Source organism: Ahaetulla prasina, chromosome 1 (assembly GCF_028640845.1).
Source record: "Ahaetulla prasina isolate Xishuangbanna chromosome 1, ASM2864084v1, whole genome shotgun sequence".
Classification (NCBI taxonomy): domain Eukaryota; kingdom Metazoa; phylum Chordata; class Lepidosauria; order Squamata; family Colubridae; genus Ahaetulla; species Ahaetulla prasina.
This window is the reverse complement of record NC_080539.1, coordinates 227752097-227769823: the sequence shown is the minus strand read 5'-3', so window position 1 is coordinate 227769823 and position 17727 is coordinate 227752097. Positions and strand designations below refer to the sequence as shown.

The following is a 17727-nucleotide window of genomic DNA, read 5'->3' as shown; positions in this document are numbered from 1 at the left end:
AGCGCTGTCCGAAGACGTTTCCGTGGTCATGTGGCCGGCATGACTCAACGCCAAAAGCGCACGGAACACTGTTACCTTCCCACCAAAGGTGGTCCCTATTTTTTCTACTTGCATTTTTACGTGCTTTCGAAACTGCTAGGTTAGCAGAAGCTGGGACAAGTAACGGGAGCTCCCCCCGTTACACGGCAGTACTAGGAATTCAAACCGCCAAGCTGCCAACCTTTTGATCGACAAGCTCAACGTTCTAGCCCCTGAGCCCCTTTTGTTTGATTTTGGATCATCATGAATTGCAGTTGCATTCATTATAAGATGTATTTCTTATTGGCAAAGATACATCTGCTTTCAAATTACTGAATTATGGCAAACACAATCATCAAGACTTTGCATTTACCTTTCTCTGGTTATCCTCTTAGCATAAATATGCAGATGGGGCATTCATTCTGTCATTCATTCATTCACTCGTTCATTCTGGGTCACATAGAAGTTGTCATAAATAAATCTTCCCTCCAAATAATTGGGTTCACATTGGAACACAGTATATCTGATTCATTGATATAGTTCCCTGGTTTTTGATATCCTTCAAATATCTGCAGTTATCTATCAAGAAAATCATGATGTGGATTATTTTCTTGTTTTGGACTGTGAGAAGAAAGGGGAAATTTTGTCTAAATGGAAATCCAGATATAAATATTTAAGTTGTTCTTTTCTGTGAACACTTATTTCATTTCATTTCATTTCATTTATTTGATTTTTATACCGCCCTTCTCCCGAAGGACTCAGGGCGGTGTACAGGCAAATAAAAACAGACAAGACAATATTCTATAAAATACAACATTAAAAACCTTATTATAATTTGCCTAAAAATTTAAAATATATAGAAATTAAAACCCCGTTTAAAATTAATAATAAAAACTATAAAATCCATAAAATTTAAGCCAGCCCCGCGCAAATAAAAAGATGTGTCTTCAGTTCGCGGCGAAAGGTCCGAAGGTCAGGTATTTGGCGTAAACCCGGGGGAAGTTCGTTCCAGAGTGTGGGAGCCCCCACAGAGAAGGACCTTCCCCTGGGGGCCGCCAGCCGACATTGCTTGGCGGACGGCACCCTGAGAAGTCCCTCTCTGTGAGAGCGTACGGGTCGGTGGGAGGCATATGGTAACAGTAGGCGGTCCCGTAAGTACCCAGGCCCTAAGCCATGGAGCGCTTTAAAGGTCATAACCAAAACCTTAAAGTGCACCCAGCCACAGGTAGCCAGTGCAGTCTGCGCAGGAGAGGTGTTATGGGAGGTACGCGACTCTCCCTCTATCACCAGCGCAGCTGCATTCTGGACTAGCTGAAGCCTCGAGTGCACCTTAAGGGAGCCCCATGTAGAGAGCATTACAATAATCCAAGCGAGAGGTAACGAGTGCGTGAGTGACTGTGCACAAGGCATCCCGATCAAGGAAGGGGCGCAACTGCCGAACCAGGCGGACCTGGTGGAAGGCCCCCCTGGAGACGGCCGTCAAATGGTCTTCAAACGACAGCCGCTCATCCAGGAGGACACCTAAGTTGCGCACCCTATCCTTTGGGGCCAATAACTCGCCTCCAACAGTCAGCTGCAACTGCAGCTGACTGAATCGAGATGCCGGCATCCACAGCCACTCCGTCTTGGAGGGATTGAGCTTGAGCCTGTTTCTCCCCATCCAGACCCGTACGGCTTCCAAACACCGGGACAGCACTTCAACAACTTCATTGGGGTGACCTGGGGTGGAGAAGTACAGCTGAGTGTCGTCAGCGTACTGATGGTACTTCACCCCAAAGCCACTGATGATCTCACCCAACGGCTTCATGTAGATCAGTGGTTCCCAACCGGTGTGCCGCGGCACTAAGGGGTGCCGTGAGATCTTTTGAGGGTGCCGCCAAAATTTCGGGGAAAAAATTGCATTCTCTCTTGGCGGGAGAGGGGGAGGGAGGGGACTACCGATGCACTCGGAGAAAGCATCGATCAAGGTTTGCTCTAACTCGCCCGGCTCTTTTTATTTTATTTTATTATTATTATTATTTTAAAAAAGAACCCCCTTCTTCAATTCAGACTCGACTTGGCATGCCGAGACCAGAGGACCTCGTTACAAGGGCTGTGAAGTGACGCTATCCGATCAACGCATGCACAAAAGGCGTCTCGAGGCAAGACACCGCTCTCTGCGCATGCGCCAAGCACTGACTTCAGGAAAATTTTTGCTCCGAGAAATTGTGGGCGGGAGAAATAAGAACTGCGGCCAAAAAAGCACGCCTCGGCGCAGTTGCTGCACTTAACGCGCCTTTTTTTTTTTTTTTTTTGCGCACCTCCGGCTTTTGGTTTCCTGGCAGCAGCGCGGGTTTGTGGAGAGCGAGGACGAGGGTCAGAGCAGGTAAGGGAGGGTGAGGGGGTCTCTCCTTTGCTATTCCTCCGAGGACCCTAACGGAAGGAATACCGCCCGTTTGCAAGGCGTGCTTGGGCAGGGTTCTTTATTCCAGTCGGAATAAAAGCCACAGGCTAAAAGCCACAGGCTTAACGTCAAAAGAGTGGGTGCTGTTTGCATGCCCTCCTGGGAGGCGATTTTTCATTCTCTAGTTTATTTTCATTTATTTTTCTTTTTCCCTACCAGCCTCGAGGGGGTTGACGTTGAGGTACCGTATCCCGTATATACAGTACAGGTAGTCCTCGACTTACGACCCCAAAGGAGCCTTCCTCTCCTTCCCCAATTGATGTTGCTAAGGGAAAAATGGATTAAGTGAGTTTTGCCTCACTTTGCAACCTTTCTGGTCCTGTTTGTTAAGTGGATCACTGCGGTTGTTAAGTTTGCGGTTGTTAGTAACGCAGGTTGTTAAGTGGATCTGGCTTTCCCCCATTGACTAGGTCACAAAAGGGGATCATGTGACCTCCAGGAAAACTGCAGCTGGCATAAATACAAACTGGTTGTTGTCAAGCATCCAAATGTAAAATCACGTCACCGAAAGAGATGCTGCAATGGTTGTAAGTGTGGAAAATGGTTGGGAGTCACTTTTTTTCAATGCCGTCGTAACTTTGACTGGGGCCTGTGGCCTATTTCCTTATAAGGGTGCCGGGAACTTTTGAAAGGCTTTCCAAGGGTGCCTCAAACAAGAAAAGGTTGGGAACCACTGATGTAGATGTTGAACAGAAGGGGCGAGAGTATCGACCCCTGCGGCACCCCACAAGTGAGGGCCCTCGCGGTTGACCTCCGCCCCCCTGTCAACACCGTCTGCGACCGGTCGGAGAGATAGGAGGAGAACCACCGATAAACGGTGCCTCCCACTCCCAATCCCCCCAGCCGGCGCAGCAAGATACCATGGTCGATGGTATCAAAAGCCGCTGAGAGGTCTAATAGGACCAGGGCAGAGGAATAACCCCTGTCCCTGGCCCTCCAGAGATCATCCACCAATGCGACCAAAGCTGTCTCCGTGCTGTAGCCGGGTCGGAAGCCGGACTGGAACGGGTCCAGATAGACGGATTCTTCCAGGTATTGGGGTAACTGACGCGCCACAGCACTCTCTACAACCTTCGCAACAAAGCGAAGGTTGGAGACTGGCCGATAATTTCCCAAAATAGCCGGGTCCAAAGAGGGCTTCTTAAGGAGGGGTCTCACCACCGCCTCTTTCAAGACGGCAGGGAAAACCCCTTATTGTACTTTTGCTGATGAATAAGGGACTTGAGGATTTAGAGATGGGTTTGTAGAAAGATGGTGAGAAACAGAATGAAGATATATTGATTTTATTTGGGGTGTGTGGTCACCCTGAATGTTTGGATGGGGAGAAACAGGCTCAAGCTCAACCCTTCCAAGATGGAGTGGCTGTGGATGCCGGCACCCCGGTACAGTCAGCTGCAGCCACAGCTGACTGTTGGGGGCAAATCATTGACCCCAATGAAAAGGGTGTGCAACTTGGGTGTTCTCCTGGATGGACGGCTGTCGTTTGAAGACCATTTGACAGCCGTCTCCAGGAGAGCTTTTTACCAGGTTCGCCTGGTTCGCCAGTTGCACCCCTTCCTTGACCGGGATGCCCTGTGCATGGTCACACACGCTCTTGTCACCTCTCGCTTGGATTATTGCAATGCTCTCTACATGGGGCTCCCCTTGAAGTGCACCTGGAGGCTCCAGCTAGTTCAGAATGCAGCTGTGCGGGTGATAGAGGGAGCCGCACGCGGGTCCCATGTAACACCACTCCTGCACAGGCTGCACTGGCTGCCTGTGGTCTTTCGGGTGCACTTTAAGGTTTTGGTTATTACCTTTAAAGCGCTCCATGGCTTAGGGCCAGAGTACTTACAGGACCGCCTTCTGCCACCACACGCCTCCCACCGACCAGTACGCTCACACAGAGAGGGACTTCTCAGGGTGCCGTCCGCCAAGCAATGTCGGCTGGCGGCCCCCAGGGGAAGGTCCTTCTCTGTGGGGGCTCCTACCCTCTGGAACAAACTTCCCCCTAGCTTGCGTCAAATGCCTGACCTTCGGACCTTTCGCCGCAAGCTGAAGACTTATTTGTTTATTCGCGCGGGACTGGCTTAGGAATTTTATATTTTAATATTTTAAGGGTTTGAATTTTAATTTTTGATACAAATCTTAAGGGGTTTTTAATTGTCATAATTGTTTTAAAATTTGCCAAATATATAATAAGTTTTTTATTTTCTGTTTTTATCTGTACATTGTTTTTGTTTTATTGTGGCTGTGAACTGCCCTGAGTCCTTCGGGAGAAGGGCGGTATAAAAATCTAATTAATAATAATAATAATAATAATAATAATAATAATAATAATAATAATAATAATAATAATAATAATAATAATAATAATAATAATAAAATAATAAAAATAATAATGATGTATTTCTGTATTAGAGTTTTTTTATTATTCTTATATGTTTGATATAATCCTTAATACATTTTTTTTTAAAAACTTGTAACACTGAAGTCAATTATTAATGTGAAAGCTGTAAACTATATGTGTAAATATATAAAAATTTAGATCATATTTTTTTAAAAATCCAGAGATCACAATTATTTTGTCAGAAAATTAGTCTGTTGAGATATATACAGGTAATCCTTAACGTACAACTATAATTGACATGAAATTATGATCGTAAAATATGGCAGTCATTAAATGGGTCACCATGTAACTGCACCTGATTTTACAGGGGTTTTTTTTTGTGGCTATCAATAAGTAAACATGGTGGTTTTTGCTGGGAATCCCAAGTAAATGGTAAAAACTGGCAAAACCCACCAAAATGCAGTCATGTGACCATGAGCCACTGTAAACAGCCATAAGTGCAAGCCAGTTAGCAAGTACCCAAAATGCAATCATGTGATTGGGGTGTGGGACTGTGGCCATAAGAACTTCTAAAATGGGTTGTATGTAGTTCTGGGAAGTTTGTCTTAACTTTGAATGGCTGCTAAGCAACCAATCATTAAATAACTACCTGTGAACTACACCAGTGGTGGGTTGCTCCCGGTTCGCTCTGGTTCTGGAGAGCCAGTAGTAAAAATCTTCTGGTGTTCGGAGAACGGGTAGTAATGGCTGGCTGGCCACGCCACCAAACTGGTTCCCCGATCATCAGAGGTTTGGGGTTTTTTTTACTTTTACTTCCTCAGCCAAAAAAAGGCTTTTAAAAGTAAAAAAAAAACCCTCTGATGATTGCACGGCCAAAGAGGTTGTTACAGGGGTGAAATCTAAAAATTTTCCCTACTGTTTCTGTGGGCGTGGCTTAATTGGTGGGCATGGCTTGGTGGTCAGATTGGGTGGGCGTGGCCAATTACAGTAAATAATAAAAATAATAAACAAAGTATACAAAACAATAAGAGGTACCAAAAACCAACTTTCACACTTTACACACACACAACACAACACAACTGACTCACACACAATGTAAAAGCAGCTGCACTTCACCCAAAATGGCCCCTGCAACAAGCAGGAACCTCACACAGCCACAAAAAGCTCAAAAACCAACTTTCACACTTTACACACATGCAACACAACACAACACAACTGACTCACACCAATGTAAAAGCAGCTGCACTTCACCCAAAATGGCCCCTGCAACAAGCAGGAACCTCACACTTTCATACTTTACCCACACACAACACAACTGACACACACACACACACAATGCCACATACAGCTTTGTGAGATTTTGTATGTTTGTGTAGTTAGAGTGAAACACTACAGAAACACACCAAATCTCAGAAAGCTGCACAAATATTTTATTTTATTATTTTATTTATTTATTTTTTTAGATCAGGAGTCTCTAACTTTAGTAACTTTAAGGTTTGTGGACTTCAACTCCCAGAGTTCCTCAGCCAGCAAAGCAGGCAGATTCAATTCCTCACGAGGAGATGGATTTTAGGCAGGCAGAGTCAGTTGCTAGTTGATGCAACTGATTACAGTAGCTGAAGTAAAGCATGGCTTTGCCAGCCCGAAAGGAGCAGTAATTATAGGTAAGTGAGGAGGGGGCATTGGGTGGGCATGGTTGGGGGCTCTTGTAAGTGGGGGCTGTTAAAAAGTGATTTTAAAAGCCTGTGATGATCAGGAAACTCATCTGGGATCGCCAGAGGAAAAAAAGATTTTAAAAGCTCCTCTGACGATCTCAGCTGACGTTCCCTCATAGCAGCCCAGAACCTCTTAAAATAATTGTTTTAACATGTAGAAAACATGTTTTTTAAGGTTCTGGTGATGAGGAACTCAGCTGGGATCGCCAGGGAGCCTTTTAAAGCCTTTTATTTTTACAACCTCTTCGGCCGAAGAGGTTGTTTCAAAAAAGAGTTTAAAGGCTTGACGATCTCAGCTGAGCCACGGGATCATCAAAGGCTTTATTTTTTTAGTTTTAAAGGCATGTTTTCAGCTAAAGAAAAACTGCTTTTAAAAGTTAAAAAAAAAAATCTCTGATGATGGTGCAGCTCAGCAGAGGCAGGGGGTGGGGCCAGGGATTTTTGCTACCAGTTCTCTGAACCACCAGCCGCCATCGCTACCAGATCGGGCAAGTCAGTCCAAACTGGGAGCATTTCACCCCTAGGTTGTTAAAACAAAAGGTTTTAAAAGGCTCCTCTGGCGATCCCAGCTGAGTTAAGAGCTTCTGGGCTACCATTAGGCAACTTCAGCTTGGATCCTCAGAAGAACCTTCTAAAATCTTTTTTTCCTCTGGCCCACCCAATCCCCCCTCCTCATTTACCTTATTACTGTTCCTTTCTGGCTGGCAAAGCCATGCTTTACATCAATTGCATCAGCTAGCAACTGAATCTACCTGCCTAAAATCCATCTCCTCAGTGAGCAACTGCTTTGCTGGCTGAGGAACTCTGGGAATTGAAGTCCACAAACCTTAAAGTTACTAAGGTTGGGGACTCCTGATCTAAAAAATATAAATAAAATAAAATAATAAAATAAAATATTTGTACAGCTTTCTGAGATTTGGTGTGTTTCTGTAGTGTTTCACTCTTAACTACACAAACACACAAAATCTCACAAAGCTGTATGTGGCATTTTGTGTGTGTGAGAGAGAGAGTCAGTTGTGTTGTGTTGTGTGTGTGTAAAGTGTGAAAGTTGGTTTTTGAGCTTTTTGTGGCTGTGTGAGGTTCCTGCTTGTTGCAGGGGCCATTTTGGGTGAAGTGCAGCTGCTTTTACATTGTGTGTGAGTCTGTTGTGTTGTGATGTGTGTATGTGTGTATGTGTGTGTCCCTTCGCAAGGACTTGGAGGCAGCTCCTCTGAGGAAAAGAGGAGGCGGCGAAGCTCTGGCTGTCCCCCGGGGGAAATAGCCCTGTCTCTTTAGCATTGGTCATGTGACTCAGTGGGCGTGGCCAACTTGATGTCACTCCCAGTAACGTACCACCCCACCTTGCTCTGAGTGACTTCAAGTTAACCACGCCCTCTCAGTCACATGGCCACCAAGCCACGCCCACCAAATAAGCCACACCCACAGAACCAGTAGTAAAAAAATTTGGAACCTACCCCTGAATTACACCTGTGTGAATGATCATAACAGAATTATAAGAAATTATCATCATCAATTATGCTAGCAATGCTTGATGTAGAGAATGAAATATTGTTATATTTCAGTTCTGTAGTTCTGGTTGTCATTATAACTACAGGACCACAAGAGAGCAAGGTGGGGTGGGGTTGTACCATGGGGGGCAGGCACTACCAAGCATCGGGATGCAGCAATAGATATATGGGTGTCATGAAGGGTGGGAGAAAATTTTAACTTGAAGAACTATGGAATTTGAATTTGTTTCATTGATCCATATTTCCCTGTTTATAATTTCTCTCTTGCAGGGCTACTAAACAAATATTTTGCCATAGAATGAGACATCTTTCTTCTCCAAGCTATTACATAATATCAGTAATAAAGAGTATTTTTATTTATTTTTATTTATTTATAATTTAATTTCTATACTGCCCTTCTCCCGAAGGACTCAGGGCGGTTTACAGCCATATTAAAACTACAAATACAAATAACAATTTTAAAAAGGAATTAAAACCAAATATTTAATGGCCAGATCAACTAAAACGGTCAAAGACTGACATAAAACCCGTTTAAAATTACAATTAAAATTATACTTAGGCTAGTCCCGCACGATGAAATAGTAGAGTCTTCAGTTCACGTTTGAAGGCCCGGAGGTCGGGGAGTTGGCGTAACCCTGGAGGCAGCTCATTCCATAGGGCCGGTGCTGCCACAGAGAAGGCCCTCCCTGGGGGCCGCCAACCGACATTGTTTGGTCGACGGCACCCTGAGGAGGCCCATTCTGTGGGAGCGCACAGGTCGTTGGGAGGCTATCGGTGGCAGAAGGCGGTCTCGTAGATAACCCGGTCCTAAGCCATGGAGCGCTTTAAAGGTGGTGACCAACACCTTGAATTGCATCCGGAAGGCTACCGGCAGCCAGTGCAGGCCGTGCAGGATAGGTGTTATATGGGAGCAACGCGGTGCTCCCTCTATCACCCGCACAGCCACATTCTGGACTAGCTGGAGCCTCCTGGTGCTCTTCAAGGGGAGCCCCATGTAGAAAGTATTGCAATAGTCCAGGCGGGAAGTAACGAGGGCGTGAGTGACCGTGCGTAAGGAGTCCTGGTGAAGGAATTTGTTTTTGTAGGAATTAATTAGCTGCTGATATACTTCTTTTGACAGTAGTATGCTATTTAAGAGCTATTTCAGATTGCATTCTAAGGAAGCTAATAATAATTTACTCGATGAAATATACCATACCTGAGATGATGATCAGTGCTAAGCCAAGTTTGTAAACATTTATAGGGCGTGTCAAATTTTTCAACTTTCAATTTCCAAAAATTAGAGATGCTCAAAAGTTGTGACATGCCTTGGGGATTGTAAAGATATTTTGGTTACTTTAATATAATTTAGATATGCTTGGTAAGTAACTACATAAATATAAATTTTTAATGTTTTGTTTGTTTCCTATAAACCAACATTGCAAAGCAGATAACATTCACATAAAATACCTCATTGTTCCTCTTCTGTAACTCCCATGTATCCCCCCCCCCAAATCATTTTGGAGAATTGAGAGACACTACAGAAGATTTTATGTGTGCTGTAGACTGATTGCAAGGGAAGGAACATAATTTCTACTAACTTGAAAATGGTTTCTGTCTTTAGAAGAATTATGGCACTATTCATAAAAGACTGCAGTCTTCTACAAATTTATCAGAATTAACAAGTTTACCAGAAAAGAAATTCTGTTGAATGTGTTAAAGGACTACATTAGATTACTCAATTGGAATAAGAGTAACCAGAGAGCAATCTATAGATGTATTATAATACATATATACATAATATATACATGAACACTTTGATATGATATTTAATATGTGGAATCCCAGGTTCAAGCCAACAGGTAGTCCTTATTTAGCAACTACCTCAGACAGAAACCATTTGCATTTACAATCATGATGAAAAAGTAACTTGTGACCAGCACCATTTATGAACTTCATGGTATCTGTGTCTCAGTGTCAGTTTCCCAGGTAAACTAGACAGGAAGCATGACCAGATGAAATAGTACTATTTAATTTTAAGGCTATATTAACAGAATCTTGCAAGTCTGAAAGTACAGATCTCTCAATGTCTCCTTTACAGCCTAAGAAACTAGGGAGGGTTCCTTTTGAGCCTCTTGCCCTAACTATTATGTAGCTGCAGGCTATTCCCTTTCTTAATTGACTATTGCCTAGGCTAGGGGTCGGCAACCTGTGGCTCCAGGGCCACATGTGGCTCTTTGGGCCCTCTGCTGCGGGTCCCTGTCATGGCAGTGTCATGGTCAGACCCTTAGTGCAGGAGCAAAGCGCCCCTGCACTTGCCTTTGTGCAGCAACAGCATTCCACCTGGTACATTTGCTGTTGCCATCATCAAAGGCTGCTGGGAGAGAATGGCAGGGGCGGATCTAGTGGGATGGGGACCATCCCCAAGTCCCTCCCCTCACTTTTCTCACTCTCAGAAAGCCCTGCAGCCCTGTGTGCTCTCTTTGAGACAGAAAAATAGACAGATGAAAGAAAGAGAGATAACGGAGGGAGGGAAATAGAGAAAAAGAAAGAGAGATGAAAGAGAGGAAGATACACAGAGAGAGGGAGAAAGAGATGGGAGGAAGGGAGAGAGGGAGACAGAGAAGGAGTTATAGATTTCCCATAGAAAACACGGAGCCACAAAACTTGGGTAGGCATGGCTGGGGGGGGTCTGGTGTGAGTGACATTGAGTTGGCCACGCCCACTCAGGTTTTGTGGCTCCCAGTGTTTTGTTTTCTGTGGGGCATGGGCCCAAGTGGCTCTTTGAGTGTTTAAGGTTGCTGATCCCTGCCCTAGGCAGCATTTCACAGACCTGTCTCTCAAGGTCTTTCTCACATTCCATTCCGCTCAGGTATGCATTCACCATTACATTCAGTCAATATGTGTTGTCCTATAGCTGATCCTTTCCCCCCACCTCTTCACAGCACAGAGATATTGCCTAAACAAACTATCTCTTCCTGAGCTGCTTTCCTTCACACCACAATGCATCACTTTTTTAAAAAAGTGTTAACCAGAAGTTAACAAGCTCAGCTGTTTCCTTCATTAGTTGATTTGAGCCTTCCAGCAAGCTGGTACTGCTTCCTGATACTAACAAAATCCTAATCAGTTTCACACTAAAGGCTTTTGTTTGCCCTGTGAATTGAAGTGTGAGTTTGCTAGGTGCCAGTACAGCTGGCCAAACAGCTGGTGCCAGTACATTGCTGCAGGTGTGTATTCCTCATTGTATGCTTGCTTACTCTCTTAAGATCCCTTCCTCTCCAGTCTATGTAAATACAAACATTAATTCCATTATTGTTAATCATCACAGGGCTGGGGTGATCATTCCAAAGGACGAGAGAATGGGGGGAAATGGCTATAAGATTTGTCCATTTTCCTTGTCAGTTGAATTCTGGAAACTTAACTCTAACTCTTCTCACACTTGATTAACAAAAACAAAGGAAAGCTGAAGTAAAACCGTAAGCACAGTCATGGTCACATTATTTTTCATTTAGCAGCCACTTTGTTTAATCATCAAGTTGCCAGTCCCAATTGTAGTCACTAAATGAGGACTATCTGAACTCTCATACAAAGAGGCTCACTGAGTGACTTAGAGACAGTCATTCTTTCTCAGACTCACTAAGCTCACAGAATTCTAGCCATTGAGAAAGTTGGAGAAGGGAGTGCTATATTTATTATGTTGAACTCCTGATGGTATATAAATATAACAAAACATTTGAGCAATAGCATGACACTAAGAAGAGAGCATTATGTATATTGTTTATGCCTTACTGACCTAGAGGTAATGTTTATAGTTTATTGTACAATTTGTATAATTAAGTGCTAAAACTGTGTCTTTGATCTATTTAAAAGGATATTGAATATTCTTTTTCCTTCCCTAACAATATAGGAGTTGTCAAAGTGGATTACGGAGATGTATCTGTCAGAAAAGCATTGAGAGAAAATTTGAAATGTAAACCATTTTCATGGTACCTAGAAAATGTGTATCCAGATTCTCAGATTCCACGTCGTTATTACTCTCTTGGAGAGGTATGAATGGTGGAGCGGGTTTTTTGTTTTTTGCATAAGAATCTGTTTTTTAAAATGAAAAATAACTCAGATAAGTACTGTAAGTGTAATTTCGTTTAGGCCTGAATTTATACCCAGTTTATACTGAGAACATTCACAGTAATTTTAAAGCAAGAATTGAAACCAGTCTGGTTTATAGTTCTGTTAGCATCTAGATCTTCTAAAGTATTATCCTATAATAATTATCATTTTACTTGGTTAGATATCTTTTTGACATTCAGAAATGAAAATTATGAAGCGTGAAATCTTAAAGCTGCTGGAAGGAAGTCCTTAACTAGTTTAATGAAGCTTGTCTAATTTTTACTTAATAAACAAATCCTGATCAAGTACTATTTTTCCCCTGAGAAATAGTTATCTCTTTTTATATTCTTTTAGCTCTGTTTTAATAAAGTGCTAATCATTGAAGTCCAGATTCATAAAAAGGATTGTCCAAGTGCTTAGGCAGAAACTGCCTACAGTTCAGACATTGGGTATCTTAATATCCTTTTTTTAAAATGTTTGGAGTGGGTAGCCTGAATATGTATTCACATTTTATTTAATGGACATTTCACAAGAGAACTTGGAACTCATTCATTACCGTTAATGAAAGAAGTGGAGCAAAATATGATATCTTACTTTAAGACTGGGTTTACGCTCCTTATTTAACACATTCACATTTAAAAGAGATTTCCATGTGGTTCTGTTCTCAGTGACTGCTATTTGAAGTAGACATTTTCAGCTGCATAAAAAATTCCACAGTTCTTCTCCATATTTCTCAAAAGATGGTCATTATAAATTGCCATTTATGGTTCATGCAACTGTAAACAGGTTGGGGTTAGGGTTACACCATGTAATGTTGAATAAATGTGTGTGGTCTAACTTCTGAGCAAATGGGAGGATAACACTAGGATGGTGTACCTCGAAAGAGTTCTTAGCAAGAAAATTGAAAGACAATTTTCCACCTGCAACTGCTTACATATCCTTACTTGCCGGACTAGCCATTTTTACACGTAGTCATCAATTACCAACCATAATTGAGACTGGCAGGTTCATTGCTATGTGACACATTTGTTAAGCACAATGTCATGCGATTGCACCAAATTACAAGGTCAGTTCCATCAGTTCTGATTGTAGGTTATTAGGCAAATCAGCGTAAGTCATTAAATGTGGTGTCACAGGACTGCAACTTGCGAATCTCTGCCGGCTTCCCTATTGACTTTGCTTGTTGGAAGCTGGCTGTAAAGGTTGCAAATAGCGATCATGTAACTGTGAGATGCTGCAACTATCATAAATGTGTCCCTTTTGTCAAGTCATGTAACTTCAACTTGCAACATCCTGTCAGCTTCCCCACTGACTTTGCTACTTCCTGCCAGCTTCCCCATTCACTTTGTTTGTCAGAAGCAGGCTGGGATGGTTACAAATGGCAATCATATGACCATAGGATGCTGTGACAGCTTCAGTTTTGAGGACCAGTCATAGGTCTCTATTTTCAACACTGTTGTAAATTTAAATTTGAATGGATGCTGAACGAACACTCGGCAATTGATTACCTGCAAGGATTACCTTGCAGTGTCTTTAGGAGACAGGATATATAAGTAAGAAGTGATTGTGTGGAGAATTGGAATTAATGAAGTCTTGGCAAGCTTCCAGAGAAAGGACAGTAGCAATGATCTTCACAAAATCCCAAAGCCTATCCATTACCTTTATCTGTTTACCAATTTACTCAGTTTAAAAAATTATCCATCTTAATTGTCTTAAGCATTTTTAGCTTTGCAATTGGCCCGGTTCTCAACATTGAGTACAAAAAGTCTTCATTGTTTTCCAGAAAAAGAAACAGCATTGCCTGTAAGATGTTTTCCAGGCTGACATATATAGCAAAGATTTACTTTGTATTGCTAATATTGCTCATATGATCTGAAGCTTTTCTTCAAGGATAATGTTTGGAAGGTCTTCTAAAATATAAGGGATGCTGAGAAACAAATAGAATTTTATTTGTGCAAGTAACATAAGCACTAAAATCGGGCACAATGTACATTCTTTTTGTTATCTTTCATTAAAAGCTATCTAGGAGTGTCACTTTCCAAAAGCAGTACTTTGGAAAGCATAGTTTTCATTGAAATTTCTTCTGCACAAATGAAAATGGTGGTGCCATTTCTTAGGCAAAACTACAATTAATATTTTATTTACAAATGAAAGGTACTTGGTTCCCAGTGCATCTAATGGCACTGAGTAGACACACTTACTGGAGATTTACTGAACCCAGTATAACTATGTTTGTGTAATTTGGCATCATCCTAAATTTTACATAATCTACATTCCTGCTATTTTTTTCCTTAACTATAAAGTTTGTAATACTGTATTTTTCAGAGTATAAGATGTACCCTTTTCCCTTCTAAAAGGGGTGAAAATTTGGCTGCGTCTTATACACCGAATGTAGCCTTGCCCACCCACTGGCCCCCACCCTTTGGCCTCTGCCTCCCAGCAATTTACCTCCTTGCAGCAAGCAGCAAGAAGAAACAGCCCATTTCAGCTTCAGCACAGCCTAATTAGCACAAGTTGATTGTCTGTTGGATCAGCCTCCCGACTCTCCGTTGTTTCAGGCTGCAGGGATTGATTGCCATTGCCTATTGCTGCGTGGGCCTCTGCTGCTTGCTGCAAGGAGGTAAATTGCTGGGAGCAGATTTTTTTTTCTTGTGCTAATCAAGCTAGGCTGAAAATGAAAATGAAAGTAAAGCAGGCTGTTTGCTGCAATGCAACAAAATTGCTGGGAGGCAGAAGCAAATTTCTTTTTCTTGTTTTCCTCACCAAAAAAGTGTCTTATAATCTGAAAAATACGGTAATTATTATGAAATGTACTTGGTTTTATTTTTCTCCACAGATCAGAAATGTTGAGACAAACCAATGTTTAGATAACATGGGGCGTAAGGAAAATGAAAAAGTAGGCATATTCAACTGTCATGGCATGGGAGGAAATCAGGTAAACTATACCTTATTTTAAAAATAATTTCTAAGGCTTAGCACGTTGATATAGGCATTAATGTTTGGGGGGGGGAGTGACAAACTTTACAATAACAGCTTCTATCCTTTTGTACCTATGTGACGAAACTATGCACATGTAAGGGGTAGAACTTCAGTCCTGAGGCTTGTTTCAATGCACTGATGAGGCCATGGATTAAAGCTAAATTGATTAAGAAAGGATATATAAGGCTGTGTGCATTACAGATAGAGTTGCTATGATGCTGTTTTTTCATTGTTCACTATCTTAAAACACTTTAAACCAGGGGTCCCCAACCTTTTGGACCTCAGGGACCACCAAGTCCATAATTTTAAATCCCAGGGACCACTAATACGAATCAAGCGCGTCGCTTGCTGAAGCGCCTGGACTCCCAGTGACAGGATGGGGTCCTTCAGACACTGTCCATCCTCTCTCTTTCCCACTTTCTCCCCCCCTCCCCTCTCTCTCCCACTCTTTCTCTCTCATTCTGTCTCCCCCCTCTCTCCCCTCTCTTTCTCTCTCTCCCACTCATTCTGTCATCTCTCTTTCCCTCCCCACTTTCTCTCTTTCTCTCTCTCTCCCCCACTCCTTCTTTTTCTCTATCTCTATCTCTCTGTCCCTCTCTCTTTCTCCCCCTCTCTCCCTCCTCTTTCTCTCTCTCCCACTCATTCTGTCACCTCTCTCTCTCTCGCCCTTTCTTTCTCTCTCTCCCTCTCTCTTTTTTGCTCCCTCTCCCCCCTCTCATTCTCTCTTTCTCTCCCCCCCACTCTCTCATTCTGATTCTCTCTCTCACTGATTCTATTTCATTCTGTGTCTCTCTCATTCTGTCTCTCTCTCTCTCATTCCGATTCTCTGCGTGTCCCTTTCAGAGCCAGGCGGCTTCGAGCAAGAGCTGCAAAGAGAATGCCCCCCCAACGACATCCCCGGGGAGGTGGGCAAGCCGGGCGGCAGAGTTTTCCCTGTGGCTGAGTAAATAGCCCAGAGACTCCGGGAGGAGGAGGAGGAGGCGGGCAGAAGGGGGGGGGGCGGGCGGAGTGCTTGGGAGAAAAAAGGCGCACCGAGAAGGAACGCTGCCTGCTGCGCCAACATTGCAAAATTCAGGTGGGGGGGTCAATACTTAATGCAAGACATCCCCCTTCGGCCCCACCCCCACACTTCTTCTAAGAAGCGGTATTCTCTCTCTCTCATTCTCTCTCATTCTCTTTCTCTTTCTCTCATTCTGATTCTCTCTCTCCTCTCTCTCTCACTCACTTATTCTTTTTTTTTTGTTTACATTTATACCCCGCCCTTCTCCGAAGACTCAGGGCGGCTTACAATGTATAAGGCAATAGTCTCATTCTATTTGTATATATTCTCTTTCTCATTCTCTCTCTTTCATTCTGTCTCTTTTTCTCTATTTCATTTTGCGCAGTATCAGCATTCTGCCTCGGTATATTTGCCCAGCCGGTGGTGCAAAGCAGCCCTTGTCTCCTGCCACTTGGGACTCAGAGCAGTAAATGGCGAGTGGTCCGGGGAACAGCCAGATTTTGTTCTCTATTGCGGACACCAGATCGGTTCCCTGCAAGCTCTCGTCTCACGAGGAGCACTCGCTGAAATGGCGTGGGAAACTTCAGCCAGGCTCTTCAAGAGATGGGAGCTTGCATGAGGCTGATCTGGCGTCTGCAATGGAGAGCAAAATCCGGCTGCTCCCCTGATCAGACACTGTTTATAGCTCCAAGTTCCAAACGGCAGGAGACGAGGGTTGCTTTGCTCTACTGGCTGGGCAAATATACCAAGGCGGAATGCTGATACTGCGCAAAGTGAAATAGAGAAAAAGAGACAGAATGAAAGAGAGAGAATGAGAAAAAGAATGAGAGTGAGAGAGAGAGAGAGAGAGAGAGAAGAGAGAGAATCAGAATGAGAGAATGAGAGACAGAGAAAGAGAATAAGAGAGAATGAGAGAGAGAGAGAGAACATCGCTTCTTGGAAGAAGTGCAGGGGTGGGGCCGAAGGGGGATGTCTTGCATTAAGTATTGATCCCCCCCACCTGAATTTTGCAATGTTGGCGCAGCAGGCAGCGTTCATTCCCGACGCGCCTTGTTTCTCCGGAGCACTCCGCCCCCTCCCGCTTCTGCCTGCCTCCTCCTCCTCCTCTCAGAGTCTCTGGGCTGCTTACTCAGCCGGAGGGAAAACTCTGCCACCCGGCTTGCTGCCTCCCCGAGGATGTCGTTGGGGGGGGCACTCTCTTTGCAGCTCTTTGTCAGGCTTTTCTGGAACCTTGTCACTCTTGTTTACCGCTCCGTGTCCCAAGCGGCAGCAGATGAGGGCTGCTTTGCGCCACCGGCTGGGCAAATATACCGAGGCGGAATGCTGATACTGCACAAGTGCAAGTAGTGCTTCCCTCCCACAGCTTCCAGCCATCGCAATGCACCACAGCTTGCACCACAGCTCCTCCACCAGGGTGGATTGGCAAAAATACGAAGATTTCTCCACGGACCACCAAAATTTTCTTGCGGACCACCAGTGGTCCGCAGACCACCAGTTGGTGGTCTGCTTTAAACAATTTAAGTTTTGTTCCATTAGAACTTGGAATAGTTTGAAACATGGCGTGGATCCATTTTCCTCCCAAATCTGAATGCTTAGATAATGCTTCTTTTCCTAAGTGAATCAACTCAGAATAAAATCAAATTTGGTAA

The 17727-nt window shown here is 43.5% G+C and overlaps 1 protein-coding gene across 1 annotated transcript in view; it reads left to right on the top strand.

The window, feature by feature from the left end:
* Positions 1-17727, top strand: part of GALNT13 (polypeptide N-acetylgalactosaminyltransferase 13) — a 248906-nt gene that overhangs the window by 205218 nt on the left and 25961 nt on the right. Inside the window, 1 exon segment of the mRNA XM_058192641.1 lies at positions 14936-15034. Coding sequence (XP_058048624.1) covers positions 14936-15034 — 99 coding nt within the window.